The sequence below is a fragment of the Capra hircus genome, chromosome 2 (genome assembly GCF_001704415.2).
Source record: "Capra hircus breed San Clemente chromosome 2, ASM170441v1, whole genome shotgun sequence".
In the NCBI taxonomy this organism is placed as follows: Eukaryota; Metazoa; Chordata; class Mammalia; order Artiodactyla; family Bovidae; genus Capra; species Capra hircus.
The window spans coordinates 19,505,184-19,531,612 of record NC_030809.1 but is presented as its reverse complement, the minus strand read 5'-3'; the positions used below and the strand labels follow the sequence as shown (position 1 = coordinate 19,531,612).

Genomic DNA, 26,429 nt, shown 5'->3' with positions numbered 1-26,429 from the left:
ATGGCAACCCACGCCAGTATTCTTGCCTGGAGAATACCAAGGACAGAGGAGCCTGGCAGGCTACAGTCCATAGGGTGGCAGAGTCGGACATGACTGAAGTGACTTAGCACGCATTAGTTAAAATGTCCAGTTTTCTGAGCTACTTAAAATGTAGAGAATCTTTGCTCCTGTTTCCATATACCTCAGAGACTCTGCTGGAGTGGTTTGAATATCATAAGACTCGATAAATGTCAGCTGGAGGAGTAAGTGTAGGAACTGCCACTCGAGGTTACCAAGAGCTATGTTGCTTTGGTTGATGGTACAGACATATCAAACTTAATTGTTGTTTAGTTGTTAAGTCATGTCCAACTTTTTGTGACCCCCAAGGACTGCAGCCCACTTGGCTACTCTGTCCCAGGCAAAAATACTGGAGTGGGTTGCTATTTCCTTCTCCCAGGGATCTTCCCTACCCAGGGATCAAACCCGTGTCTCCGCACTGCAGGTGGATTCTTTACTACTGAGCCACCCAAACCTTATGGCATTTATAACTATGAATGATAAAATTATATGTGTCCCAGATATAATTTGACAGTATTATATATACAAAATGTGACAATCTTAAATTTACTAAAAACAGTCAGAAAGCTAAATATCTTGGAACTTTTTAATAATTTAAGGTCTTCAGCATGGATTAGTAATAAAAATCTTTCATGCTTCAAATAAAAGAACCCTACAGAAGAAATTGTACATCTTATTACATTTTAATAAAATTATTATAGCTACTGTAGAAGGGGATCTACAAGAATATTGAAAAAGTGCTGTATTGATTTTGCTAGGAACTGGTGGATATGGGCTTTAGATCTGGCCTTGCTGATAATTTAATCCAGATTTGAGCAATCCTTCTCCTCACTGCTATTTTGTTTTCTCATTTGAAGTGTAATGGGTAGCATATCTTACAGATTTATTCCAGCCCTTGGGGTCTGCAATTTCACGAATAGAAGTTTAGTCACTTCAGTTCAGTTCTGGTCAGTCACTCAGTTGTGTCCGACTCTTTGCGACACCATGAATTGCAGCATGCCAGGCCTCTCTGTCCATCACCAATTCCTAGAGTTCACTCAAACTCATGTCCATCGAATTGGCGATGCCGTCCAGCCATCTCATTCTATGTCGTCCCCTTCTCCTCCTACCCCTAATCCCTCCCAGCATCAGAGTCTTTTCCAATGAGTCAACTCTTCACATGAGGTGGCCAAAGTATTGGAGTTTCAGCTTTAGCATCAGTCCTTCCAAAGAACACCCAGGACTGATCTTTAGAATGGACTGGTTGGATCTCCTTGCAGTCCAAGGGACTCTCAAGAGTCTTCTCCAACACCACAGTTCAAAAGCATCAATTCTTCGGTGCTCAGCTTTCTTCACAGTCCAACTTTCACATCCATACATGACCTCTGGAAAAACCATAGCCTTGACTAGACAGACATTTGTTGGCAAAGTAATGTCTCTGCTTTTCAATATGCTGTCTAGGTTGGCCATAACTTTCCTTCCAAGGAGTAAGTGTCTTTTAATTTCATGGCTGCAATCACCATCTGCAGTGATTTTGGAACCCCCCAAAATAAAGTCTGACACCGATTCCACCCTTTCCCCATCTACTTGCCATGAAGTGATGGGACCAGATGCCATGATCTTCATTTTCTGAATGTTGAGCTTTAAGCCAACTTTTTCACTCTCCTCTTTCACTTTCATCAAGAGGCTTTTTAGCTCCTCTTCACTTTCTGCCATTAGGGTGGTGTCATCTGGATATCTGAGGTTATTTCTCCTGGCAATCTTGATTCCAGCTTGTGCTTCTTCCAGCCCAACATTTCTCATGATGTACTCTGCATAGAAGTTAAATAAGCAGGGTGACAATATACAGCCTTGACGTACTCTTTTTCCTATTTGGAACCAGTCTGTTGTTCCATGTCTAGTTCTAACTGTTGGTTCCTGACCTGCATATAGGTTTCTCAAGAGGCCGGTCAGGTGGTCTGGTATTCCCATCTCTTTCAGAATTTTCCACAGTTTCTTGTGATCCACACAGTCAAAGGCTTTGGCATAGTCAGTAAAGCAGAAATAGATGTTTTTCTGGAACTCTCTTGCTTTTTTGACGATCCAGCAGATGTTCAAAATTTGATCTCTGGTGTCTCTGCCTTATCTAAAAGATGTCCAGCTTGAACATCTAGAAGTTCACGGTTCACGTATTGCTGAAGCCTGGCTTGTATTGCTGAAGCCTGGCTTGGAGAATTTTGAGCATTATTTTACTAGCATGTGAGATGAGTGCAATTGTGTGGTAGTTTGAGCATTCTTTGGCATTGCCTTTCTTTGGGATTGGAATGAAAACTGACCTTTTCCAGTCCTGTGGCCACTGCTGAGTTTTCCAAATTTGCTGGCATATTGAGTGCAGCACTTTCACAGCATCATCTTTCAGGATTTTAAAGAGCTCAACTGGAAGCTCAACTCCATCACCTCCAGTAGCTTTGTTCATAGTGATGCTTTCTAAGGCCCACTTGACTTCACATTCCAGGATGTCTGGCTCTAGCTGAGTGATCACACCATCCTGATTATCTTGGTCATGAAGATCTTTTTTGTACAGTTCTTCTGTGTATTCTTGCCACCTCTTCTGAATATCTTCTGCTTCTGTTAGGTCCATACCATTTCTGTCCTTTATCGAGCCCATCTTTGCAGGAAATGTTCCCTTGGTATCTCTAATTTTCTTGAAGAGCTCTCTAGTCTTTCCCATTCTGTTGTTTTCCTCTGTTTCTTTGGATTGATCACTGAGAAAGGCTTTCTTATCTCTCCTTGCCATTCTTTGGAACTCTGCATTCAGAGGCTTATATCTTTCTTTTTCTCCTTTGCTTTTCACCTCTCTTCTTTTCACAGCTCTTTGTAAGGCCTCCCCAGACAGCCATTTTGCTTTCTTGCATTTCTTTTCCATGGGCATGGTCTTGATCCCTGTCTCCTGTACAATGTCATGAACCTCCGTCCATAGTTCATCAGACACTCTATCTATCAGATCTCGTCCCTTAAATCTATTTCTCACTTCCACTGTATAATCATAAGGGATTTGATTGAGGTCATACCTGAATGGTCTAGTGGTTTTCCCTGCTTTCTTCAATTTAAGTCTGAATTTGGCAATAAGGAGTTCATGATCTGATGCACAGTCAGCTCCCGGTCTTGTTTTTGCTGACTGTATAGAGCTTCTCCATCTTTGGCTGCAGAGAACATATTCAATCTGATTTCAGTGTTGACCATCTGGTGATGTCCATGTGCAGAGTCTTCTCTTGTGTTGTTGGAAGAGGGTGTTTGCTATGACCAGTGCCTTCTCTTGGCAAAACTCTATTAGCCTTTGCCCTGCTTCATTCCGTATTCCAAGGCCAAATTTGCCTTTTACTCCAGGTGTTTCTTGACTTCCTACTTTTGCATTCCAGTCCCCCATAATGAAAAGGACATCTTTTTTGTGTGTTAGTTCTAAAAGGTCTTGTAAGTCTTCATAGAACCCTTCACCTTCAGCTTCTTCAGCGTTGCTGGTAGTTTGGCCAGGAGAACTCTAGTACATCCTGCTTGTTTAGCTTGTGTTGTGAATATGCTTACGAAAGCTGTTTTATTTTGGGGCCGCTGCTGTGTGCATGCATGCTAAATCATTTCAGTTATGTCTGACTCTTTGTGCCCTTATAGTCTATAGCCTGCCAGGTTCCTCTGTCCAATGGGATTCTCCAGGCAAAATTACTGGAGTGGGTTGCCATGCCCGCCTCAGTGGGGTTGCAGAGTCAGACATGACGAATGCTTACATGGGGCTGCTGCTAGGCTCTGGCAAACGAATACTGTGATTGTATCTTCAATGTCAGAGAGTACCAGTATCAAAGTGCTTCTTCCTTGACCTGTCATTTTGCAATGCACTTTAAAAACTAGGAAGGATATGCACATATTGCTACATTTAAAATGGATAACCAATAACGACCTACTGTATAGCATATAGAACTCTGCTCAATTCTATGCTGCAGCCTAGAAGGAGGGGAGTTTAGGGGAGAATGCATACATGTATATGTATGGCTGAGTTCCTCTGTTGTCCACGTGAAACTATCATAACATTGTTAATTTGATATACCCCAACACAAAATAAAAAGTTTTAAAAAGTTAAAAAATAAAACCCAGGATAACAGGGTGAATCATATCCATTTCAATTCAATTAAAAACTAGAGTCATGGCCTTGAATTAGATACTGAACTGACTAAGGGGCCCCTGAGGAATTATGTGACACAGCGTGGTAGCAGGGTAACTGGTAATGCAATTATTTGTAACACTAGAGCCTTAAAGTAAGTCTAGGAATTTGATGCTACAAAGGAACTCAGGAGAGAAAGATACCAAAATATCAGTGGACTTTCAAGATTGCTAAGGTCTTTTTTGTTTTTTTGCCTCTTGTTTTCTGTGCTTGCTTTAGTCGCACATTAACTATTTAGAAGAAATATGTGGGCATTAAACAATAAAGTAGTGAGAGTAAGGCTGAAAACGGCACAGCCAGAACTGAGAAATAAAAACAGCTTTTGATAATCAGTTAGAGATGAAGCCTAAGAGAAAAATAAGACTGCAGCCTGGGAAAATATGTAGATTACAAAACCATCAACAGAAATTTTGGGAGAAGGACCATATTTTTGGATATTTACCCAGTTTATGTTGACTCTGTGTCATTTTTGAGATTTTTCCGATGAGTTTATCTAACAGGCACTTGGAAAGAAGTCTGTAGTCCTGCGATGGCAGTCATTTGTATATAGATGTGGCTAAAGCCATTAGTTATGGATGAATGACCCAGTGAGAGCTGTGAGAAAGAAAGGATGGGTTTTTACACAGACCTATGGGAAAAGCTACATTTAAGTGCTAGGTTGGGAAGTTCAGGAAAAAGATGGAAGCAGAAGTCCAGGAAAAAGACAGAGGAGAAATGATATGAGAGGTAGGGAAATAATTAGAAGAGAGAATGATGTTCATGAAGCCATGGAAAAAAAATAACTACTCTTCAGAAGCTGGGTTGGGGGTATGAGTTTAGTTTGTTCTGCTCAAAAGTGAGTAACATAAGCAGTGACAACACGTCAGTGGATAAGAATTTCAGCAGAAAAGTAAGATAGCCAGATAGTGGTCCAGATAGAACAGACAATATGCTTTTTACTAGTTTTTATGTTTGGTGGTTAAGAGAAGGAGGAACATAGGGAGAGTGGTTTCACAGGGAGAGGGTCAAAGAAAGTGTTTTGCTTGTTTTAATATTTGCTTTTGAAAGAGGATTTGGAAGAACATAAGAATTAATATTTATAAGGAAGGAGGGGAAGCATGTATGTAAATGTATGTGTACATGTTAGGAATGCCATAGTGATGAATACTTTCATTAAAGATGAAGACATTTGATCGGCAATGGTGCCGAAGATTGGAAGACTCTCTTCTGGAAGAATTCATCCCTGGGTACCTAGCAAAACCACCTTAGATACTGCTGACCCATGAAAGTGTTAGTCAATCAGTCGTGTCTGCTGACTTAGGCTGTCTCTTTAACGGTCCTATTAAATCAAACCTGATGCATAACTGTTGCTGTTCTTTAGTCGCCAAGCTGTGTCTGACTCTTTGCGACCCCATGGACTATAGCCTGACAGGCTCCTCTATCCATGGGATTTCCCAGGCAAGAATACTGGAGTGGGTTGCCATTTCCTTCTCCAGGAGATCTTCCTGACCCAGGGATCAAACGTGCATCTCTTGCATTGCGGGCAGACTTTTTAGCCCTGAGCCACCTGGGAAGCCCACAAGGCATAACTTAGCAATGGACAAACTTTCCTTCACTCTTTTCAGCTAATTCAGATGATTCTGGCAAGTACACTGAATGCCTCCAGATAATCCAATTAAATTCCACTGACACCATAGAAGCTATGAACCAGCTGACCTGCCAGGCACTGTTTGGAATATATAGTGAGGGCTGTCTCTGGTCTTTAAAAGAGTGTAATATAAAGGGTAGAAGGGCAGCAGTTCTGCTTGAAGCACCTTCTCATCTCTAATAAAGGTCTAGGGGTGAGCTTGTGTCATTATTATAAAAGAGAAATAATAGCCCAGAGGCTTGGAACTGAAACCAGACATCCTATGGTGGTCATTAGACGGGCACACTTTGTTTCTTCCTCTTATTTATTTGTTTTTAACCTTTAGACTCTAAGTTATGAAAAAAAAAAATTAATGCTGTTACTTCTGTCTAGTTTTCCTGGGATTTTGGAATAACTGATCAAGAAAGACATGTTACCAAAACAAATCATTCTGCTAAAGAGATACATAAACTATGTAATAAATATCCTTGAAGCTTAAAGGTATTTTAATGAGAAACAGTGTTTACTGCTCTTGGTGTTTGTTGACTGATTGGCTTTCTATTCAAAGGAAAATTGTTGTAATTGCAGGAATTGTTTGAACTATGAAATTCAAAGCTATTCTGAGCTATTTTAATAATGAGATTCTTCTGGCAAAATGAATTAAAAAAAAAAACTGAGAACGGTTTGAACACCCAAGTTTAAAAGTACATTCAGATCTATTCATCTGTCTGTATTTTTAGTGACAAAAATAACCAGGATACATAAAACACTTCATTGTGTATTTGAAATTCAGACTTACATGCTTAAAAATTAATCTTGCTTTCGGGGGGAACTTGGGAGATGGAGATCCTTGTATGAGCACTTATCAGAATACTCCAGCTCACAGTTACAAGCTCCCTTCTTCTACACACTCTCCCTGGTGTGACTGATCTCTACTTTATGCCCTCAAATCTCTTCTCTCTCTCCTTAATCTTGCCAACAATTCCTATTTGTACATCCACCTACCAAGTTATGACATTTCTACCTAGATAATTAAAAGACACTCAGAATCATCTCCCTCCTCCTACTTCCAACTACTTCTCCCTTTAGTCTCCCCCATGAAGGTAACTTAAATCCACCTAAGAGCTTATGTCAAAAACATAGCAGTTATCCTTGACTTCTTTTTTTCATTCAATTCATTAAAGTGTTTTGTTTAATACATAATGTGCACAGTTTCCAAGCATATTTAAAATAAATAATTACACTGGGAGCCTTGGTTTCTCTTAGAAATTATTACAAGTCTGATTCCACTTATTTAATGCTTAGATAAACTGGCAATCTACTTTTCTAACAAAAGTCCATATAGTCAAAGCTATGGTTTTTCCAGTAGTCATGTATGGATGTGAGAGTTGGACCATAAAGAAGGCTGAATGCCGAAGAATTGATGCTTTTTAACTGTGGTGTTGGAGAAGACTCTTGAGAGTCCCTTGGACTGCAAGGAGAACAAACCAGTCAATCCTAAAGGAAATTAATTCTGAATATTCATTGGAAGGATTGATGGTGAAGCAGAAGCTCCAATAATTTGGCCATCTGATGTGAAAGGCTGACACATTAGAAAAGACCCTGAAGCTGGGAGAGATTGAAGGCAGGAGGAGAAGGTGACAACACAGGATGATACAGTTGGATGGCATCACTCATGACTCAATGGACATGAGTTTGAGCAAGATTCGGGAGATGGTGAAGGACAGGGAAGTCTGGGGTGCTGTAGTCCTTGAGGTTGTAAAGAGTCGGACCTGACTGAGCGACTCAACAATAACAACAATTCCAGTATTCTTTCCTAGGAAATCCCATGGACAGAGGAGCCCGGTGGGCTACAGTCCATAAAGCTGCAAAGAGTCAGACACGACTGAAAATCTGAGCACATACATTGTAATTTCTGGGACAGTAAACAAAGTCAATGATCTTAATTTTTATTATGTATCATTTTACCTACAACTTAGGAGGAGCCTGGTGGGCTGCAGTCTATGGAGTCACAGTCAGACATGACTGAGCTTTAAGACATAGAATTTGCACTCAATTGTCAATCAAAGTACACTTATAAAAATGTCCTCCTGAACAGTTTCAGGATCTAAGACACTGATAAATGTATGGACTGAGCCTAAGACTTACTCCCAAATTGAAAGTCAAAGTGTGAAAGTGTTAGTAGCTCAGTCGTGTCCAGCTCCCTGCAACCCCCTGTTCATGGGTTTCTCCAGGCAAGAATACTGGAGTGCGTTGCCATTTCCTTCTCCAGGGGATCTTCTGACACAGGGATCAGATCCAGGTTTCCTGCATCACAGGCAGATTCTGTACCATCTGACCTCCAAACTACTACAGTACTGACTGGCCGCACAGTTTAGATTCAGCCCTCAAATTATTTATCAAAAGCTTCTTCTCAGTTTGATTGATCACTCTTCTAGGTTTTGGTTCCTTGCACATGACCTTCATAGATGTAGAACCACCTACTTGATTTGTGGGAAACTCTTTTCCCTACCATCCCTCTGTGACTTTGTAATTCACTAGCTTCTAAAAGCTTGGGAAGGTTCAGTGAAACTTTCATTTGACTGAGAGACAAAAGTTTTCTCCAAGGATGCTTGGATTTTTAAGATGTCTCTGAAGCTACTGCCCAGGTGAGTGAGGTCGCATGGTCCAGCTCTACTGCCCTCACGCTGCTTTGCTTTGTCTGTTTTATCTAGAGCTTTTGTTTTGCTCAGTCTGTCTGATTTCCATCATCATCCTTTGATTTTTCACTTTTTGCAGGCAGAATGTAGCTTCTCCTTGAAAACTGCTGAATAAATATTTAAAGAATACCATTGTGCGGTGGGTAACTGAGTTCCTCGTCTAAACAAGGGTTTCTGCAACTCTGGGTTCCACTTGAATTTCAAATATTTACATTTCACACCGAAGTATGCAGGGATTAACGGGCATCGTGTCATTCTCAAAAGTTTTAGGAAAAAAAGCACCTATGTATATTAACACACAGATGCATATACATGCACAAAGGAGAGGGTGAAATAACTACAGTAACATTTTTGCATTTCAGGAATCTGTGAATTCTTTGCACTCTTCATGCAACTTTTCTGTAAGCCTAAAGTTAAAGAATTAAAAAGGAAGTTCCAAAGCTTATTCTTTTAGGGGGGAAAAACACATTAATAGTTCCTTGAAAACTTGGTAAATATCTGTACCAGATCATGTAAATATCTCTCCACATTTTATATTTCCTTAATCATGTAAACCTAGATTTTTCCATAGACCAACTTATCAAGTGGGCTATTTGTCTCTTCCTTAACTTTTCTACTAAATTTCAGAAAAGACTAGGTACATATTTAGAGAAATAATATACAATAAAAAGCAGTCATTCAAGATACCATTCTGTCATTGTTGCCCCTGGGTTTCATTCACATCAGAGACCCATTGAACAGCTGTCAAATATCTTCCTAGTTTCACAATCATGTCTGAAATTTTAAAGACTGCTTGAAAATCTTATTAATTTATTCACAAATTTAAGGCAAATGCAAAACATTTTCAAATGCCAAGATTCATCAGTTAAAATGCATGCTAGAGGGTATAATTTATTTGTAGGGTGATAGCCAAAAGTCTTAAAATGATCAGTAAGGAAAGAGCTGACTGTAACTATGAATAGAAATAACATGAATTTCAAGGCAATTTTAATGAAGCATTGAACCAAAAGATAGTTCTGGAAAAATTAGAAATTAAATTCTAGTAAAGAGCAAAATGATAAGTCTCTTATCCTTATTCATCAAGGGGCCGACAGAATGAAAACCACAATCACAGAAAACTAAGCAAACTGATCACATCGACCACAGCCTTGTCTAACTCAAGGAACCTATGAGCCATGCCATGTAGGGCCACCCAAGACAGACGGGTCATGGTGGAGAGTTCTGACAAAACATGGTCCACTGGAGAAGGGAATGGCAAACCACTTCAGTATTCCTGCCTTGAGAACCCCATGAACAGTATGAAAAGGCAAAAAGATAGGACCCAGAAAGATGAACTCCCCAGCTCAGTAGGTGCCCAATATGCTACTGGAGATCAGTGGAGAAACAACTCCAGAAAGAATGAAGAGGCAGAGCCAAAGTGAAAAGAATGCCCAGTCGTGGATGTGACTGGTGATAGAAGCAAGGTCTGATGCTGTAAAGAGTAATATTGCACAGGAATCTGAATGTTAGGTCCATGAATCAAGGTATTGGAAGTGGTCAAACAGGAGATGGCAAGAATGAACACTGGCATTTTAGCAATCAGCAAACTAAAATGGACTGGAATGGGTGAATTTAACTCAGATGACCATTATATCTGCTACTGCAGGCAAGAATCCCTTAAAATAAATGGAGTAGCCATCATAGTCAACAGAAGAGTTCAAAATGTAGTACTTGTGTGCTGTCTCAAAAATGACAGAATGATCTCTGTTGGTTTCCAAGGCAAACCATTCAATATCACAGTAATCCAAGTCTATGTCCCAACCACTAATGCTGAAGAAGCTGAAGTTGAATGGTTCTATGAGGCCCTGATTGTTCTATGTGGCTCAGATGGTGAACTTCTAGAACTAACACCCAAAAAAGATGTCCTTTTCATCATAGGGGGAGTGAAGTGAAGTGAAGTGAAGTGAAGTCGCTCAGTTGTGTCCGACTCTTTGTGACCCTGTGGACTGTAGCCCTGTGGACTGTAGGCTCCTCTGTCCATGGGATTCTCCAGGCAAGAATACTGGAGTGGGTAGCCATTTCCTTCTCCAAGGGATCTTCCCGACCCAGGGATCAAACTGGGGTCTCCCACATTGGGGGCAGATGCTTTAACCTCTGAGCCACCAGGGAAGCCTCATCATAGGGGACTGGAATGCAAAACTAGGAAGTCAAGAGATACCTGGAGTAACAGGCAAGTTTGGCCTTGGGAGTACAAAATGAAGCAGGGCAAAGGCTAACAGAGTTTTGCCAAGAGAATTCACTGGTCATAGCAAACACCCTCTTCCAACAACACAAGAGATGACTCTATACATGGACATCACCAAATGGTCAATACTAAAATCAGATTGATTATATTCTTTGCAGCCAAAGATGAAGCTCTATCAGTTCAGTTCAGTTGCTCAGTCGTGTCCCACTCTTTGCTACCGCATGAATCGCAGCACGCCAGGCCTCCCTGTCCATCACCAACTCCCGGAGTTCACTCAGACTCATGTCCATCGAGTCTGTGATGCCATCCGGCCATCTCATCCTGGGTCGTCCCCTTCTCCTACTGCCCCCAATCCCTCCCAGCATCAGAGTCTTTTCCAATGAGTCAACTCTTCACATGAGGTGGCAAAAGTACTGGAGTTTCAGCTTCAGCATCATTCCCTCCAAAGAAATCCCAGGGTTGATCTCCTTCAGAATGGACTGGTTGGATCTCCTTGCAGTCCAAGGGACTCTCAAGAGTCTTCTCCAACACCACAGTTCAAAAGCAACAATTCTTCGGCACTCAGCCTTCTTCACAGTCCAACTCTCACATCCATACATGACCACAGGAAAAACCATAGCCTTGACTAGACGGACCTTAGTCGGCAAAGTAATGTCTCTGCTTTTGAATATGTTCTAGGTTGGTCATAACTTTTCTTCCAAGGAGTAAGCGTCTTTTAATTTCATGGCTGCAGTCACCATCTGCGGTGATTTTGGAGCCCCAAAAAATAAAGTCTGACACTGTTTCCACTGTTTCTCCATCTATTTCCCATGAAGTGATGGGATCAGATGCCACGATCTTCGTTTTCTGAATGTTGAGATTTAAGCCAACTTTTTCACTCTCCTCTTTCACTTTCATCAAGAGGCTTTTTAGCTCCTCTTCACTTTCTGCCATAAGGGTGGTGTCATCTGCATATCTGAGGTTATTGACATTTCTCCCGGCAATCTTGATTCCAGCTTGTGTTTCTTCCAGTCCAGCATTTCCCACGTTGAAGGTCAGGAACAGCGGTGGTAAGGAGATACACCTCATCCAAGGTAAGGAGCAGCGGCTGTGCTTTGCTGGAGCAGCCGTGAAGAGATACCCCATGCCCAAGGTAAGAGAAACCCAAGTAAGATGGTAGGGGTTGCAAGAGGGCATCAGAGGGTAGACACAATGAAACCATACTCACAGAAAACTAGTCAATCTAATCACACTAGGACCACAGCCTTGTCTAACTCAATGAAACCAAGCCATGTCTGCAGGCCAACCCAAGACAGGCGGGTCATGGTGGATAGGTCTGACAGAACCTGGTCCACTGGAGAAGGGAATGGCAAGCCACTTCAGTATTCTTGCCTTGAGAACCCCATGAACAGCATGAAAAGGCAAAATGATAGGAGAAGCTCTATACAGTCATCAAAAACAAGACCAGGATGTGGCTCAGATCATGAACTCCTTATTGCCAAATTCAGACTTAAATTGAAGAAAGTAGGGAAAAACCACTAGACCATTCAGGTATGACCTAAATCAAATCCCTTACGATTATACAGTGGAAGTGACAAATAGATTCACGGGATTAGATCTGATAGAGGAATGCCTGAAGAACTATGTGACACTGTACAGGAGACAGGGATCAAGACCATCCCCATGGAAAAGAAATGCAAAAAGACAAAATGTTTGTCTGAGGAGGCCCTACAAGTAGCTCAGAAGAGAAGCTAAAGGCAAAAGAGAAAAGGAAAGATAGACCCATCTGAATGCAGAGTTCCAAAGAATAGCAAGGAGAGATAAGAAAGCCTTCCTCAGTGACCAATACAAAGAAACAGAGGAAAACAACAGAATGGGAAAGACTAGAGAACTCTTCGAAAAAATTAGAGATACAAATGGAACATTTCACGCAAAGATGGGCACAATAAAGGACAGAAATGGTATGGACTTAACAGAAGCAGAAGATATTAAGAAAAGGTGGCAAGAATGCACAGAAAAACTATACAAAAAAGAACTTAATGACCCATATAGACATGATGGTGTGATCACTCACCTAGAGCCAGACATTCTCGAGTTTGAAGTCAAGGGGGCCAGAGGAAGGGTAACTATGAACAAAGCTAGTGTAGCTGATGGAATTCTGCTGAGCTATTTCAAGTCTTAAAAGATGATGCTATCTGTTAAAGTGCTGCACTCAATATGCCAGCAAAGTTGGAAAGCTCAGCAGTGGCCACAGCACAGAAAAAAGGTCAATTTGCATTCCAATCTCAAAGAAAGGCAATGCCACAGAATATTCAAACTACCACACAATTGCACTCATCTTACACGCTAGCAAAGTATGTGAGCTAGCAAAGAATGCAAAAAAATCTCCAAGCTAGCCTTCAACAGTACGTGAACTGATAACTTCCAGATGGTCAGGCTGGATTTAGAAAAGGCAGAGGTCCAGAGATCAAATTGCCATTCGTTGGATCATAGAAAAAGCAGGAGAGTTCCAGAAAAACATCTACTTCTGCTTTATTGACTACACCAAAGTCTTTGTGTGGATTACAACAAACTGTGGAAAATTCTTAAACAGATGGGAATACCACCTGACCTGCCTCCTGAGAAACCTGCATGCAGGTCAAGAAGCAACAGTTAGAACTGGACATGGAACAACAAACTGGTTCCAAATGGGGAAAGGAGTATGCCAAGGCTGTATATTGTCACCCTGCTTACTTAACTTATATGCAGAGTCTATCATGAGAAATGCCAGGCTGGATGATACACAGGCTGGAATCAAGATTGCTGGGAGAAATATCAATAATCTCAGATTTACAGATGACACCACCTATAAGGCAGAAAACAAAGAGGAACTGAAGAGCCTTTTGTGCAAGTGAAAGACGAGAGTGAAAAAGCTGACTTAAATCTCAATATTCAAGCAATGAAGATCATGGCATCTGGTTCCATCACTTCATGGTAAATTGATAGGGAAACAATGGAACCAGTGACAGAGTTTATTTTCTTAGCCTCTAAAATCACTGCAGATGATTTTCATGACTGAAGTCATGAAATTAAAAGATGGTTGCTCCTTGGAAGAAAAGCTATGGCCAACCTAGACAGCATATTAAAAAGCAGAGAAACATTACTTTGCCAACAAAGGTCCATGTAGTCAAAGCTACGTTTTTTCCAGTAGTCATGTATAGATATGAGAGTTGGACTATAAAGAATGCTAAGTGCTGAAAAATTGATGCTTTTAAGCTGTGGTGTTGGAGAAGACTCTTGAGAGTCCCTTGGATAGCAAGGAGATCAAACCATTCAATCCTAAAAGAAATCAGTCCTGAATATTCATTGGAAGGACTGATGCATTGGCCACCTGATGTGAGGAACTGACTCATTGGAAAAGACCTTGATGCTGGGAAAGATTGAAGGCAGGAGGAGAAGGGGATGACAGAGGATGAGATGGTTGGATGGCATCACTGACTCAATGGACATGAGTTTGAGCAAGCTCTGGGAGTTGGTGATGGATATGGAAGCCTGGCATGCTGCAGTCCTCCAGGTCGAAAAGAGTCAAACGCAACTGAGCGACTGAATTGAACTGAAAGAGAAATAGGGGGTTAAAAAGTAACTAAATTAGTTTTTAATTTAAAAATGTCAGGCTTCCTAAAACGTCCACTCAAGTTAAGGACCTCTCGAGTTAAGGATTTCTACTAAGATAATGCCTCAGCTTCTGGATTTAGATATTGGCTTCCAGTGTTATTATTCTACATTCCTCTTTAAATAATTAGATTAAAAAAATCTCCAAGGCTGATATATGCTTCTTTCCCTCAGAACGGCAAATCAGAAATAAAAAACCATAATGTAATTTGATTGTGCTCTGTGCTCAGTTGTTCAGTCATGTCGGACTCTTTGTGATCCTGTGGACTGTAGCCCACCAGGTTCCTCTGTCCATGGGATTTTCCAGGCAAGAGTACTGGATCAGGTTGCCATTCTGTCCTCCAGAGGATCTTCCTGACCAGGGATCGAATCCACACCTCCTGTGTCCCCTGCATTACAGCCAGATTCTGAACCCACTGAGCCATCTGGGAAGCCACCTCTATTTACAAAAGCAAAACCACAGTTTTCATATTTAATCTCTTTTGGAAAAAATATTAAGAGTGACTTTCAGGGAGCTTCTGAGTCAGATTTCTCTCAAGTTTGGCTTGCCTATCGCATTTCTTTTTTAATTTTATTATTATATTTTTGATTTTTAATTGGAACATAGTTGACTTAAAATGTTGTGTTAGTTTCTGCTGTAAGGCAATGCGAATCAGTTATACATATACATATATCCACTCTTTTTAAGATTCTTTTCCCATATAGATCATGATAAAGCACTTATCGTATTTCTGATAGTTTCAGACAGCTCACTAAGACACATCATTTTAGCTGTGAAGTGAAAGCAGTTCTTTACTGAGATAATGATCAAATCTGATTTGTGAGGCTCGTTTGATGCTTGAGAACAAACAGCTGTACTGACCCATGCCCATAACACCCTGAAGGGTTTCCATGCCTGAGACTGTCCTTCGGTAAAAATTTTAAATGAACATCTTGTCTTCAGAAAATATTGGTACTCTGAGACACTTAGTTCTGAGAAACTGCAAATCCAGATACTTAGAGTTTAGCATGATGGATAACAAACCAACATACAAAGTCTGATCTGGAACAAATGAGTTAAAGAAGCAACAATTAACACAGTGGAGGACCCCCCAGAGTTAGAGCAGAGTACAAAGTAATAAAATATGAGGAAACTTTGCTAGAAGGTCCTCAGAATTCAGTTGTGATTATTTATTAATAGATGTAGATTCAGGATGATCTCTTTAGAATAATTCTTAAACTAGACTTTAATGAAGATATTATTTAAAAACTCAGTATTATGGTTTCCTTAAATTACACTTTCATGTTTATCCTACTGAGGAGAATTTGTCTGGAAGAGGAATTGCGTACTTTTCCCCTGACCATGTGGCTACTTATTCCTTGTGTGTAGCTGTTTTGGGCAAGAAATTCTTGTCCTGTCAACCAGTGCTGTGTTGTTGCTGTTGTTTGGTCACTAAATCATGTCTGAGTCTTTGGCGACACCATGGACTACAGCCCACCTGGCTCCTTTCTCCAGGGGATTTTTCAGGCAAGAATATTGGAGTGGGTTGCTGTTTTCATCTCCTGGAGGTCTTCCCTCCTGACCCAGGGATTGAACCCGAATTTCTTTCGTCTCCTGCATTGGCAGGTGGATTCTGTACCGCTGGGCCACCAGGGGAAGGCCAACCACTGCTGTAGATCAGCTGTTTCCCTCTAGATAAGTGTCACTTCAGCAATGTCCAGGTCTAGACTCTGTCTCTATGTTAACTAAGAGAGAAAGGACTTGTAAACTAAGAAAAAGTAAACTGCAAAGTACTTTTTAGGAGATTAGAGTTTATTTTTCATAGAGATTCTGAAATTTCTTTAAAGTTTAGAGTCATGGGCAATGTTTAACATTTGAGTCGGTTTCATTTATTATAAACTCTTGCAGAAAAATAAACCTTCCAGTATGTCTTCTATTTGCGTTTAGATTTTTCCCCCTTTGGGGAAGAATAGAAAAACAGTATGAATCAGCTAGCTCAAACTCACCAACGTCATCTGCAACAGTGAAGGGACAAAGAATTAAGAAAGAAAGTCATACAGTTTTATGTCCGAATGTGAGTTCCTTGAGATTGGGGCAGGGGTTGTGAATAGAACTTTCTTACGCTTAGGGAGATCTAAGATCCAATGGTAATCTTAACTTTTTTTTTTTTCCTAACTGTAGATCTTCAATACAGATTCCCAAAATATAAAGTTTAGAAAAGAGCTCCTTGCCTTTTATTATGCAATTGTTGTGCCTCAACTTTTGTGCCTGCTGCAAATGACAGACTCCTTTATATAGGAGCTGCCTGGATGAAGCCTTTGACTGAAGTGTAGATGCTGATAGCTTTTCCTCTCCATTTCTCTCCCTTTTGCAATTCATAGCTGTATAATTAGAGATTAGTATCAGCAAATGCCTGAATTTTCTACCTCATCTTAGAACTGAATTTCCAAAGAAGGTATCCCTGTTAAATAACTCACCACCTAATCCTTTTTGTTTTCACCAAAGATTTTTAGTCATCAACTGTTTTTCTGGACAAAGGATTAAAAAGTCCCCCAAACAGCACAATCAAATCATTTTGCCTAAACAAAGAGATTGAATTAAGTGTGTTGAATGGACTCTGTTTTCCTTGGGCTATGAGACTCTGCAGTGTGAAATGTTTTACATTCTCTGTCTGCCAGTTCTGGTTCTGCTCATTATATATAAAAAGCTTCTCCATCCCATTTTCAGCTCCCCCACCCCCCCTTTTTTTTTTCTTTTAACAGAAATGCTGGCATGCAACTTACCTCTAGGAATAGCTCTGAGCTGATGCTCTCAACTTAGTCATGAGAATTACATTTCTCTCCTCTTTGGAAATATTCTCCCCCAATTTCTGTAATTATGACCCCATAAGAGCTAGGTAATTTCAGTTAAAATGAAACATATAGCTTTGTAGAACATACAGGAAGCAGACTACTTCATAAAGGAAGGAGAGATCACAGGGTTGATTTCTCATATCAACAATATACCTTTACAGTCTAAGCCACAAGAAACATTTATCTATAAGAACATCTCTTCCCTTGAAAAGGAGGGTTTTTATATGTAAAGCTCAGATACAGTACAGAATATTAAAACTCATGCTTGTAATTTCTTATGCTGAGAAGGTTTTCAAATAATGACGATAACATATAAAAGTGGTAGAACATTTTTACAGTTTTCACGTTGGAAAATACCTATTAGAAGAAGTGATAAAATATATTGAAAAGAATCTAAGAGAGCTCTTGACCAGGCTTTTGTTTCTCATCATGCAATTCTATTTCTGAATCTTTTTCTCAGTTTTAAAAATAAAAACAACATGGATAGAGAATTGGTAAGATTAATTTGCCTGTTGAAATGAGAAAAGCAGAAGAATCATGAGCTTTGGCCTGTCACCTTCTGTATAAACCAATTACGTATTTTCAAAAGGTTACTTTCCCAATGCTGTATTTAACGATTACGTCCTCATGAGCACAGGTTCGCGACTCCCCACTTTTTCAGCCCTCAGCCCAGGAGCTGTGTTTACTTACAGAAGCGCAGTTTTCAGACTTGTCTTCCACAAAACCAATCTGGCAGGGTGTTCTCTGATTCTGCAGCCAGTAGTCTGTAGATTCCAGCAGGCTATTACTGCGGAGAACCTAAGGGAACCAAGAAAACCTTCTCAGAGCTACTGGCAAGACTTCTATTTAAACAAAGAGCTCTTTTCTAAAGAATCTAGAAGCGTTTTGCCGACCTCAGAGCATCTGGATATCAGGGAATAAAATACTTCCAGGATAACAGCACCTCTAAAATGTGTAAAATAGTCAACCAAGAATCCACTTTAAAGGAACGCACTGACGTCAATATTGTTGTTTCTTCTCTCATCTAATTCAACATCTGGAAACTTCAGTGTACCTGTGACTTTTGCATAACTTGCAGTCAAATGACTGTTTGGGGTATGGTTCAATTGGCAATGAGGATCACACTTCATTTAAGTGTTGGAGCTCTTTCACATTCTATGAATACTTTTGATTGAAATGTAGTGTTTCTCCATTTGGTGCAATAATGAAATTATTATTCTTTGGATTTCCAGCTGTGTTAACCTATCTATGAAATAAGGCACAGTTCTTAGTGTAGGGTACTACACTAAGTTTAAAAATTATTAGGAATAAATCAATGCATTACAACAACCATTGCCCTTGTAGAAACAGTATGGTAATGAAAAGTGAATTTCAATACACAAATTAACAACACCAAATATGGTTTACAAATGTCTTGTTTCTGGGCTTTGATTTTAAAGAAACAAAGAAAAATCTTATTTCTGAACTGAAACAGTTTCAAGATGTAGTCTCATAAACAACCAAATGATTCAGCTTCTGATATTTTAATGCAATTCAAATATTGTATAAGATTTTTCTCATGTAAGATTTCCAGTGCTCTCCTGGTACTCTCTACTCTATTAGGGCACATGTCTTCTTCTTTAACCACCTTCACTTAAACAATAGAATAGATTTAATCAGTTTGGTTACTGCCACAAGAATAGAATGACACTTCAATTATATTTCATTTGCACACTGAAGGATTGTCTTCCTTTTTTCTATAAAAATACTTTAATTTTTGTCTCTGCATACTGAGTTAACCAAATATAATTTTTGTATAACATTTTTCTATAACATTTTTGTGTTAGCAACATGATATTATTTTAATATTTTTCCCCCTCAAGGTTTATTATTCTGGAAATAACAAATTTGCATCATTCTTTTCCAGAACAATACCAAGAGACAGTGTGGATGGACTTCAGTTATCACTGTAGATGAAAGTTGGAGATGAAACTTCTCAGGTCTCTTAGAGTTTATCTAAAAATTGTGGTACTTAAAGTGTGAGTTGGGACCCATAGAGGTCCCTGGGGTCTTTCAGAGAGTCCAGTGGTCAAATTATTTTTATAGTAATATTGTCTTTATTTTCTCTTTTCAATTGAATTGCCTCCTGAGTACTCAGTGGAGTTCTCCAGGGTCCACATAAGGTATGATAATGTAATAGGCTAAATGCAGAAGCAAATAGGAGCGTCTAGCTGAGTTCTTTTAAGTTAGATATTAAGGAGATCTGCTAAAAATGTAAAATAAAGTTACTCTTCTCACTAAACTGTTTTGTTTTGGAAAACATAGGTATTGGCCATAAAAATATGTATGTTAACATGCAGTATGTTTGTTTTTATTTTAAAATTATTTTTAAGTAATAAATTATGGCTATTTAAACTCTAATTGCTATTTCAAGATTAAAGAAATAAGTATTCAGAATTTTCTTAGCTTTTTTCTTATGAATTATACATTTATTTAGCTGCTTTAAGATTTTGTTGGGGGTTCCCAAGTTGCACCAGTGGTGAAGAACCCGCTTGCCAATGCAGGAGACATAAGAGACACAGGTTTGATCCCTGGTTTGGGAAGATCCCCTGGGAAGGAAATGGCAACCCACTCCCATTCTTGCCTAAAGAATCCCACAGACAAAGGAGCCTGGTGGGCCACAGTCCATAGATTACAAAGAGTCAGTTATAACTGAAGAGACTTAGCACACATGCACAAGTTTTGGTATTTCTGTTTCTATGTGGCATCAGACTTCATCAAAATATCCTGAAAATACAATTTAGCAAATAGAAAAAGTTATTTTTAATTGTTTTTAATTTAAAATTTTTATTTTATATTGAAGTATAGTTTGTTAACAATGCATTAGTTTCAGGTATACAGTAAAGTGATTCAGTTATGCATATATATGTATCTATTCTTGTTCAAATTCTTTTCTCATTTAGGTTATTACAGAGTATTGAGCAGAGTTTCCTGTGCTATATAGTAGGTCCTTGTTGGTTATCTATTTTATGTAATAGGGTTCATATGTTAATCCCAAATTCCCAATTTATCCCTCCTCCAACCTTTCCTCCTTGGTAATCATAAATTTGTTCTTGAGTCTGTGAGTCTGTCTCTGTTTTTCAAATAAGTTTATTTGTATCATTTTTCTTAGATTCCACAAGTGAGTCAAAGACAAATATGATATGATGTTGCTTATATGTGAACTTTTCTTAGGTTTAATTTATAATATGGAATACACCAATAAGAATAAGCCATATAATCAAAATTTTCACAAGGTCCCCAACATTTTTGTAGAGCAAAGGAGTTTTGATTTCAGAAACATTAAAATTGAGAACCATTGATCTAGATTAACTTTATTTGAAGTAGAAAAAGATTCTCAGTCCACTTCTTCCACTGCCATTCACTTTTACTTCCAGCATAGAATAGAATTTAAGAAAACGGACATTTGTGATCTGTGTTGAAATCTTATCCTGGTCATTAGTAGCAAGAAGACCTTGGATGGCTGATTTAAATTCTGTCTCAGTTTTTACACCTGTGAAAGGAGACAGTAAATACCCACTTGGAGGTGGGATAACTGGGGTATTCAGTGAGATGATGTGTGTCAAACACGGCAGTGTGCAAGATGGTACATCATGCTCTCAATACATGGTTCTCATTGTTACTATTTGATATGAAGTACAAAGGAAAATAGTGCTTCTCTGGTGGCTCAGAGGTTAAAGTGTCTGCCTCCAATGCGGGAGACCTGGGTTTGATCCCTGGTTTGGGAAGATCCCCTGGAGAAGGAAATGGCAACCCAGCCCAGTATTCTTGCCTGGAGAATCCCATAGACAGAGGAGCCTGGTGGGCTACAGTCCATGGGGTCGCAAAGAGTCAGACAAGACTGAGCGACTTCACTTTCACTTTCATACAGGAAAACAGAAAATTGGATGTTTTTGTTTGAAATTAGTACATTGGAAACATTTCAGATGTGTGAAGACAAATTTTCTTTAGCAAATCTTCTGACCTAAAAAGTGTAAGTTCAGTTTCACATATTGCTGTGATCCTAAAACTGCTCTGAAAAGTAAAATATATCAGGCATTTAAAAAACAACTAAAATGCAACCTACATCTTTCAATTGCTTGAGAACAAATACTTTGAAGAGAATGTCTCTTGCGAGAATAATCATTCCCTGTGTAACTTTAAAATGTGAATTTTATTCATCATAAAAAATAGCTTACTTGATTTTATGAACAATTAAATTTCACTATTTATTTAGAGATACTTAGAGGTTATTCATTATTTAATACTTTATATTCTTTAATTCAGTTCAGTTCAGTCGCTCAGTCACGTCCGACTCTTTGCGACCCCATGAATCACAAAATGCCAGGCCTCCCTGTCCATCACCAACTCCCGGAGTTCACTCAGACTTACCTCCATCGAGTCAGTGATGTCATCCAGCCATCTCATCCTCAGTCATCCCCTTCTCCTCCTGCCCTCAATCCCTCCCAGCATCAGAGTCTTTTCCAATGAGTCAACTCTTCGCATGAGGTAGCCAAAGTACTGGAGTTTCAGCTTCAGCATCATTCCTTTCAAAGAAATCCCAGGGTGGATCTCCATCAGAATGGACTGGCTGGATCTCCTTGCAGTCCAAGGGACTCTCAAGAGTCTTCTCCAACACCACATTTCAAAAGCATCAATTCTTCGGCACTCAGCTTTCTTCATAGTCCAACTCTCACATCCATACATGATCACTGGAAAACCATAGCTTTGACTAGATGGAACTTAGTGGGCAAAGTAATGTCTCTGCTTTTGAATATGCTATCTAGGTTGGTCATAACTTTTCTTCCAAGGAGTAAGCATCTTTTAATTTCATGGTCACAGTCACCATCTGTAGTGATTTTGGAGCCCCAAATAATAAAGTCTGACACTGTTTCCACTGTTTCCCCATCTATTTCCCATGAAGTGATGGGACCGGATGCCATGATCTTCGTTTTCTGAATGTTGAGCTTTAAGCCAACTTTTTCGCTCTCCTCTTTCACTTTCATCAACAGGCTTTTTAGTTCCTCTTCACTTTCTGCCATAAAGGGTGTCATCTGCATATCTGAGGTTATTGATATTTCTCCTGGCAATCTTGATTCCAGCTTGTGCTTCTTCCAGCCCAACATTTCTCATGATGTACTCTGCATAGAAGTTAAATAAGCAGGGTGACAATATACAGCCTTGGCATACTCCTTTTCCTATTTGGAACCAGTCTGTTATTCCATGTCCAGTTCTAACTGTTGCTTTCTGACCTGCATACAGATTTCTCAAGATGCAGGTCAAGTGGTCTGGTATTCCCATCTCTTTCAGAATTTTCCACAGTTTATTGTCATCCACACAGTCAAAGGCTTTGGCATAGACAATAAAGCAGAAATAGATGTTTCTCTGGAACTCTCTTGCTTTTTCCATGATCCAGCAGATGTTGGCAACTTGATCTCTGGTTCCTCTGCCTTTTCTAAAACCAGCTTGAACATCTGGAGGTTCACGGTTCACGTATTGCTAAAGCCTGGCTTGGAGAATTTTGAGCATTACTTTACTAGCATGTGAGATGAGTGCAATTGTGCGGTCGTTTGAGCATTCTTTGGCATTGCTTTTCTTTGGGATTGGAATGAAAACTAACCTTTTCCAGTCCTGTGGCCACTGCTGAGTTTTCCAAATTTGCTGGCATATTGAGTGCAGCACTTTCACAGCATCATCCGTCAGGATTTGAAAGAGCTCAACTGGAATTCCATCACCTCCACTAGCTTTGTTTGTAGTGATGCTTTCTAAGGCCCACTTGACTTCACATTCCAGGATGTCTGGCTCTAGATTAGTGATCACATCATCATGAGTATATGGGTCGTGAAGATCTTTCTTGTACAGTTCTTCCATGTATTCTTGCCACCTCTTAATACCTTCTGCTTCTGTTAGGTCCAGACAATTTCTGTCCTTTATCGAGCCCATCTTTGCAGGAAATGTTCCCTTGGTATCTCTAATTTTCTTGAAGAGCTCTCTAGTCTTTCTCATTCTGTTTTTTTCCTTTATTTCTTTGCATTGATCGCTGAGGAAGGCTTTCTTACCTCTTCTTGCTATTCTTTGGAACTCTGCATTCAGATGCTTATATCTTTCCTTTTCTCCCTTGCTTTTCACCTCTCTTCTTTTTAGAGCTATTTGTAAGGCCTCCCCAGACAGCCAGTTTGCTTTTTTGCATTTCTTTTCCATGGGCATGGTCTTGATCCCTGTCTCCTGTACAATGTCATGAACCTCATTCCATAGTTCATCAGGCACTCTATCTATCAGATCTAGGCCCTTAAATCTATTTCTCACTTCCACTGTATAATCATAAGGGATTTGATTTAGGTCATACCTGAATGGTCTAGTGGCTTTCCCTACTTTCTTCAATTTGAGTCTAAATTTGGTAGTAAGGAGTTCATGATCTGAGCCACAGTCAGCTACTGATCTTGTTTTTGTTGACTGTATAGAGCTTCTCCATCTTTGGCTGCAAAGAATATAATCAATCTGATTTTGGTGTTGACCATCTGGTGATGTCCATGTGTAGAGTCTTCGCTTGTGTTGTTGGAAGAGGGTGTTTACTATGACCAGTGCATTTTCTTGGCAAAACTCTATTAGCCTTTGCCCTGCTTCAGTCTGCCTTCCAAGGCCAAAGTTGCCTTTTACTCCAGGTGTTTTTTGACTTCCTACGTTAGCATTCCAGTCCCCTATAATGAAAAGGATATCTTTTTTCGGTGTTAGTTCTAAAAGGTCTTGTAGGTCTTCATAAAACCGTTCAACTTCAGCTTCTTCAGTGTTACTGGTTGGGGCATAGACTTGGATTACTGTTATATTGAATGGTTTGTCTTGGAAACAAACAGAGATCATTCTGTCGTTTTTGAGATTGCATCCAAGTACTGCATTTCAGACTCTTTTGTTGACCATGATGGCTACTCCATTTCTTCTGAGGGATTCCTGCCCGCCGTAGTAGATGTAATGGTCATCTGAGTTAATTTCACCCATTCCAGTCCATTTTCGTTCGCTGATTCCTATAATGTCGATGTTCACCCTTGCGATCTCCTTTGACCACTTCCAATTTGCCTTGATTCATGGACCTGACATTCCAGGTTCCTATGCAATATTGCTCTTTACAGCATTGGATCTTGCTTTTAGTTATTATCTGAATTAAACACCTAGACTTACGAAGTGGTGGCTCAGAGGTTAAAGCATCTGCCTGCAATGCAGGAGACATAGGTTTGATCCCTCGGTCAGGAAGATCCCCTGGAGAAGCAAATGGCAACCCACTCCAGTATTCTTGCCTGGAGAATCCCAGGGACAGAGGAGCCTGGCGGGCTACAGTCCATGGGGTCACAAAGAGTTGGACATGACTGAGCGACTTCACTTCACTTCATGTGACATGTGCTTAAAATAGTTCTTGGCATATAGCAAGTGTTCAATAAACATCAGTTCCATTCAGTCACTCAGTTGTGTCCGACTCTTTGTGACTCCATGGACTGCAGCATGCCAGGCCTTCCTGTCCACCACCAACTCCGAGTTTTGGAGTTTCAGCTTCAGCATTAGTCCTTCCAATGAATATGTAGGACTGATCTCCTCTAGGGTGGACTGGTTGGATCTCCTTGCAGTCCAAGGGACTCTCAAGAGTGTTCTCCAATGCCAAAGTTCAAATGCATCAATAAACATCAGCTCTTATAAAAATTATTATTCTCTTTGCCTAGACTTCAAGGGATTTATACTTTTTTCTTCACACTCTGTGAACGAGTCTCTCTGGTCCCAAAGCCCCCATAACAGATCGCTCCACTGCAAGATAGTAAAGTTACATAATTTCTCATCTTCCAGTTCTACCAAATATATGTCTATGCATTTATTCATCTCTCCCTCAAGGACCTGTTCTAGGTGGTCAGAAGGTTTGAGTCCTAGTTCTGGCCCTACTGTCTGTGCGGTCAGGTTACCCACCAGCTCCCAGGCTCAGTTTGTCCTTTGTACACAATGAAATCATGTGACCTGAAGCTCCCTTCTCTGGAACAACAGTAATTCTCTGCCTCTCTTCTCCCTTCATTCCTTCTGCTCTTCCAATTCCCAAATATATTAAGAAGCAAATAAGCAAAGAGAATAAAAATGCAGGCATCAGTAAACCATTTAGCATCATATGTTAAGCAATTTTGACCTGTGAAAAGCTTTTGGTGTAATGGTTTAGACAAATCATTAGAAAAAAAGAAGAATGCTTGAAAGAAGAATACGTGTTTGAGAGTGTACTGATTTTAAAGCTTTATGCATATAATCTCCCTGTAGAGAGTTACTTTCTGATGGGGGTAGGGAAAAAGAAAAACTCACCAGGGATTCCATGGCTCATTTATTTATCTGCTATTTTTAGCTGCAGGTTCAGTTATTCCAGATGAAGAGCTAATGACAAACATGCTGTGCATTCACAAGTTTGAAATAATGACACATTTTCTCTTAAAATTTCATTGTGTCCTAAACAATGAAGAAAGATCATTCTGCTTTCCTGTACAGTGATTTTCCATTTTTAAACAGAAAACCAAGTTGCAGGAGTTTTGAATTGATATGGAATCCATGCACCTGAACATGGATGGATTCTTGGTAACCTGAACACAGCTCTAAATATTACTGAGCAATGCTTTAAAATTAAGAAAAGTAATTAAATTGGAGAAGACAGCAATTTAAGTTTAGTCACATTTCTAGTTCTATACTATCAAATACTGTCAATTTTTTTTCCTGATAATTGTAAGTATCGTGATGTAAAGCAACATCAAGGCTCTTAAAAGAGAAGATTTCACACACCAAAATACTGTATTTGCCTAATGTATGTATCATGATCGGGGCTTCCCAGAACCCAGCTCAGAACCTTCTTAGGTGGGAAAGAACCTGCCTGCCAATGCAGGAGACACAGGTTTGATCCCTGGGTTGAGAAGATCCCATGGAGAAGGAAATGGCAACCCACTCCAGTATTCTTGCCTGGGAAATCCCATGGACAGAGGAGCCTGGTGGGCTACAGTCACGGGGTTGCAAGAGAGTTGAACATGACTAAGTGACTAAACAACAACAGCACCTACAGGTATCACAATTAATGATGGAATTGTGCTTCACATTAACTGAATAACATCATCAGAACAATGAACTCATTCGTCTTCAGCAACAGATTTATTCTCCCTCTCATCCCCAAACAAGTGGGCTCAGAAAAGCTGA

General features: G+C 39.8%; 1 protein-coding gene across 3 annotated transcripts in view; it reads right to left on the bottom strand.

The window, feature by feature from the left end:
* Positions 1–26,429, bottom strand: part of SPHKAP (SPHK1 interactor, AKAP domain containing) — a 193,198-nt gene that overhangs the window by 92,772 nt on the left and 73,997 nt on the right. For all 3 annotated transcript variants that reach the window (XM_013973104.2, XM_018058678.1, XM_013973111.2), the window contains exon 3: positions 17,907–18,014. In XM_013973104.2, coding sequence (XP_013828558.2) covers positions 17,907–18,014 — 108 coding nt within the window. The remainder of the gene's footprint in view (positions 1–17,906; positions 18,015–26,429) is intronic.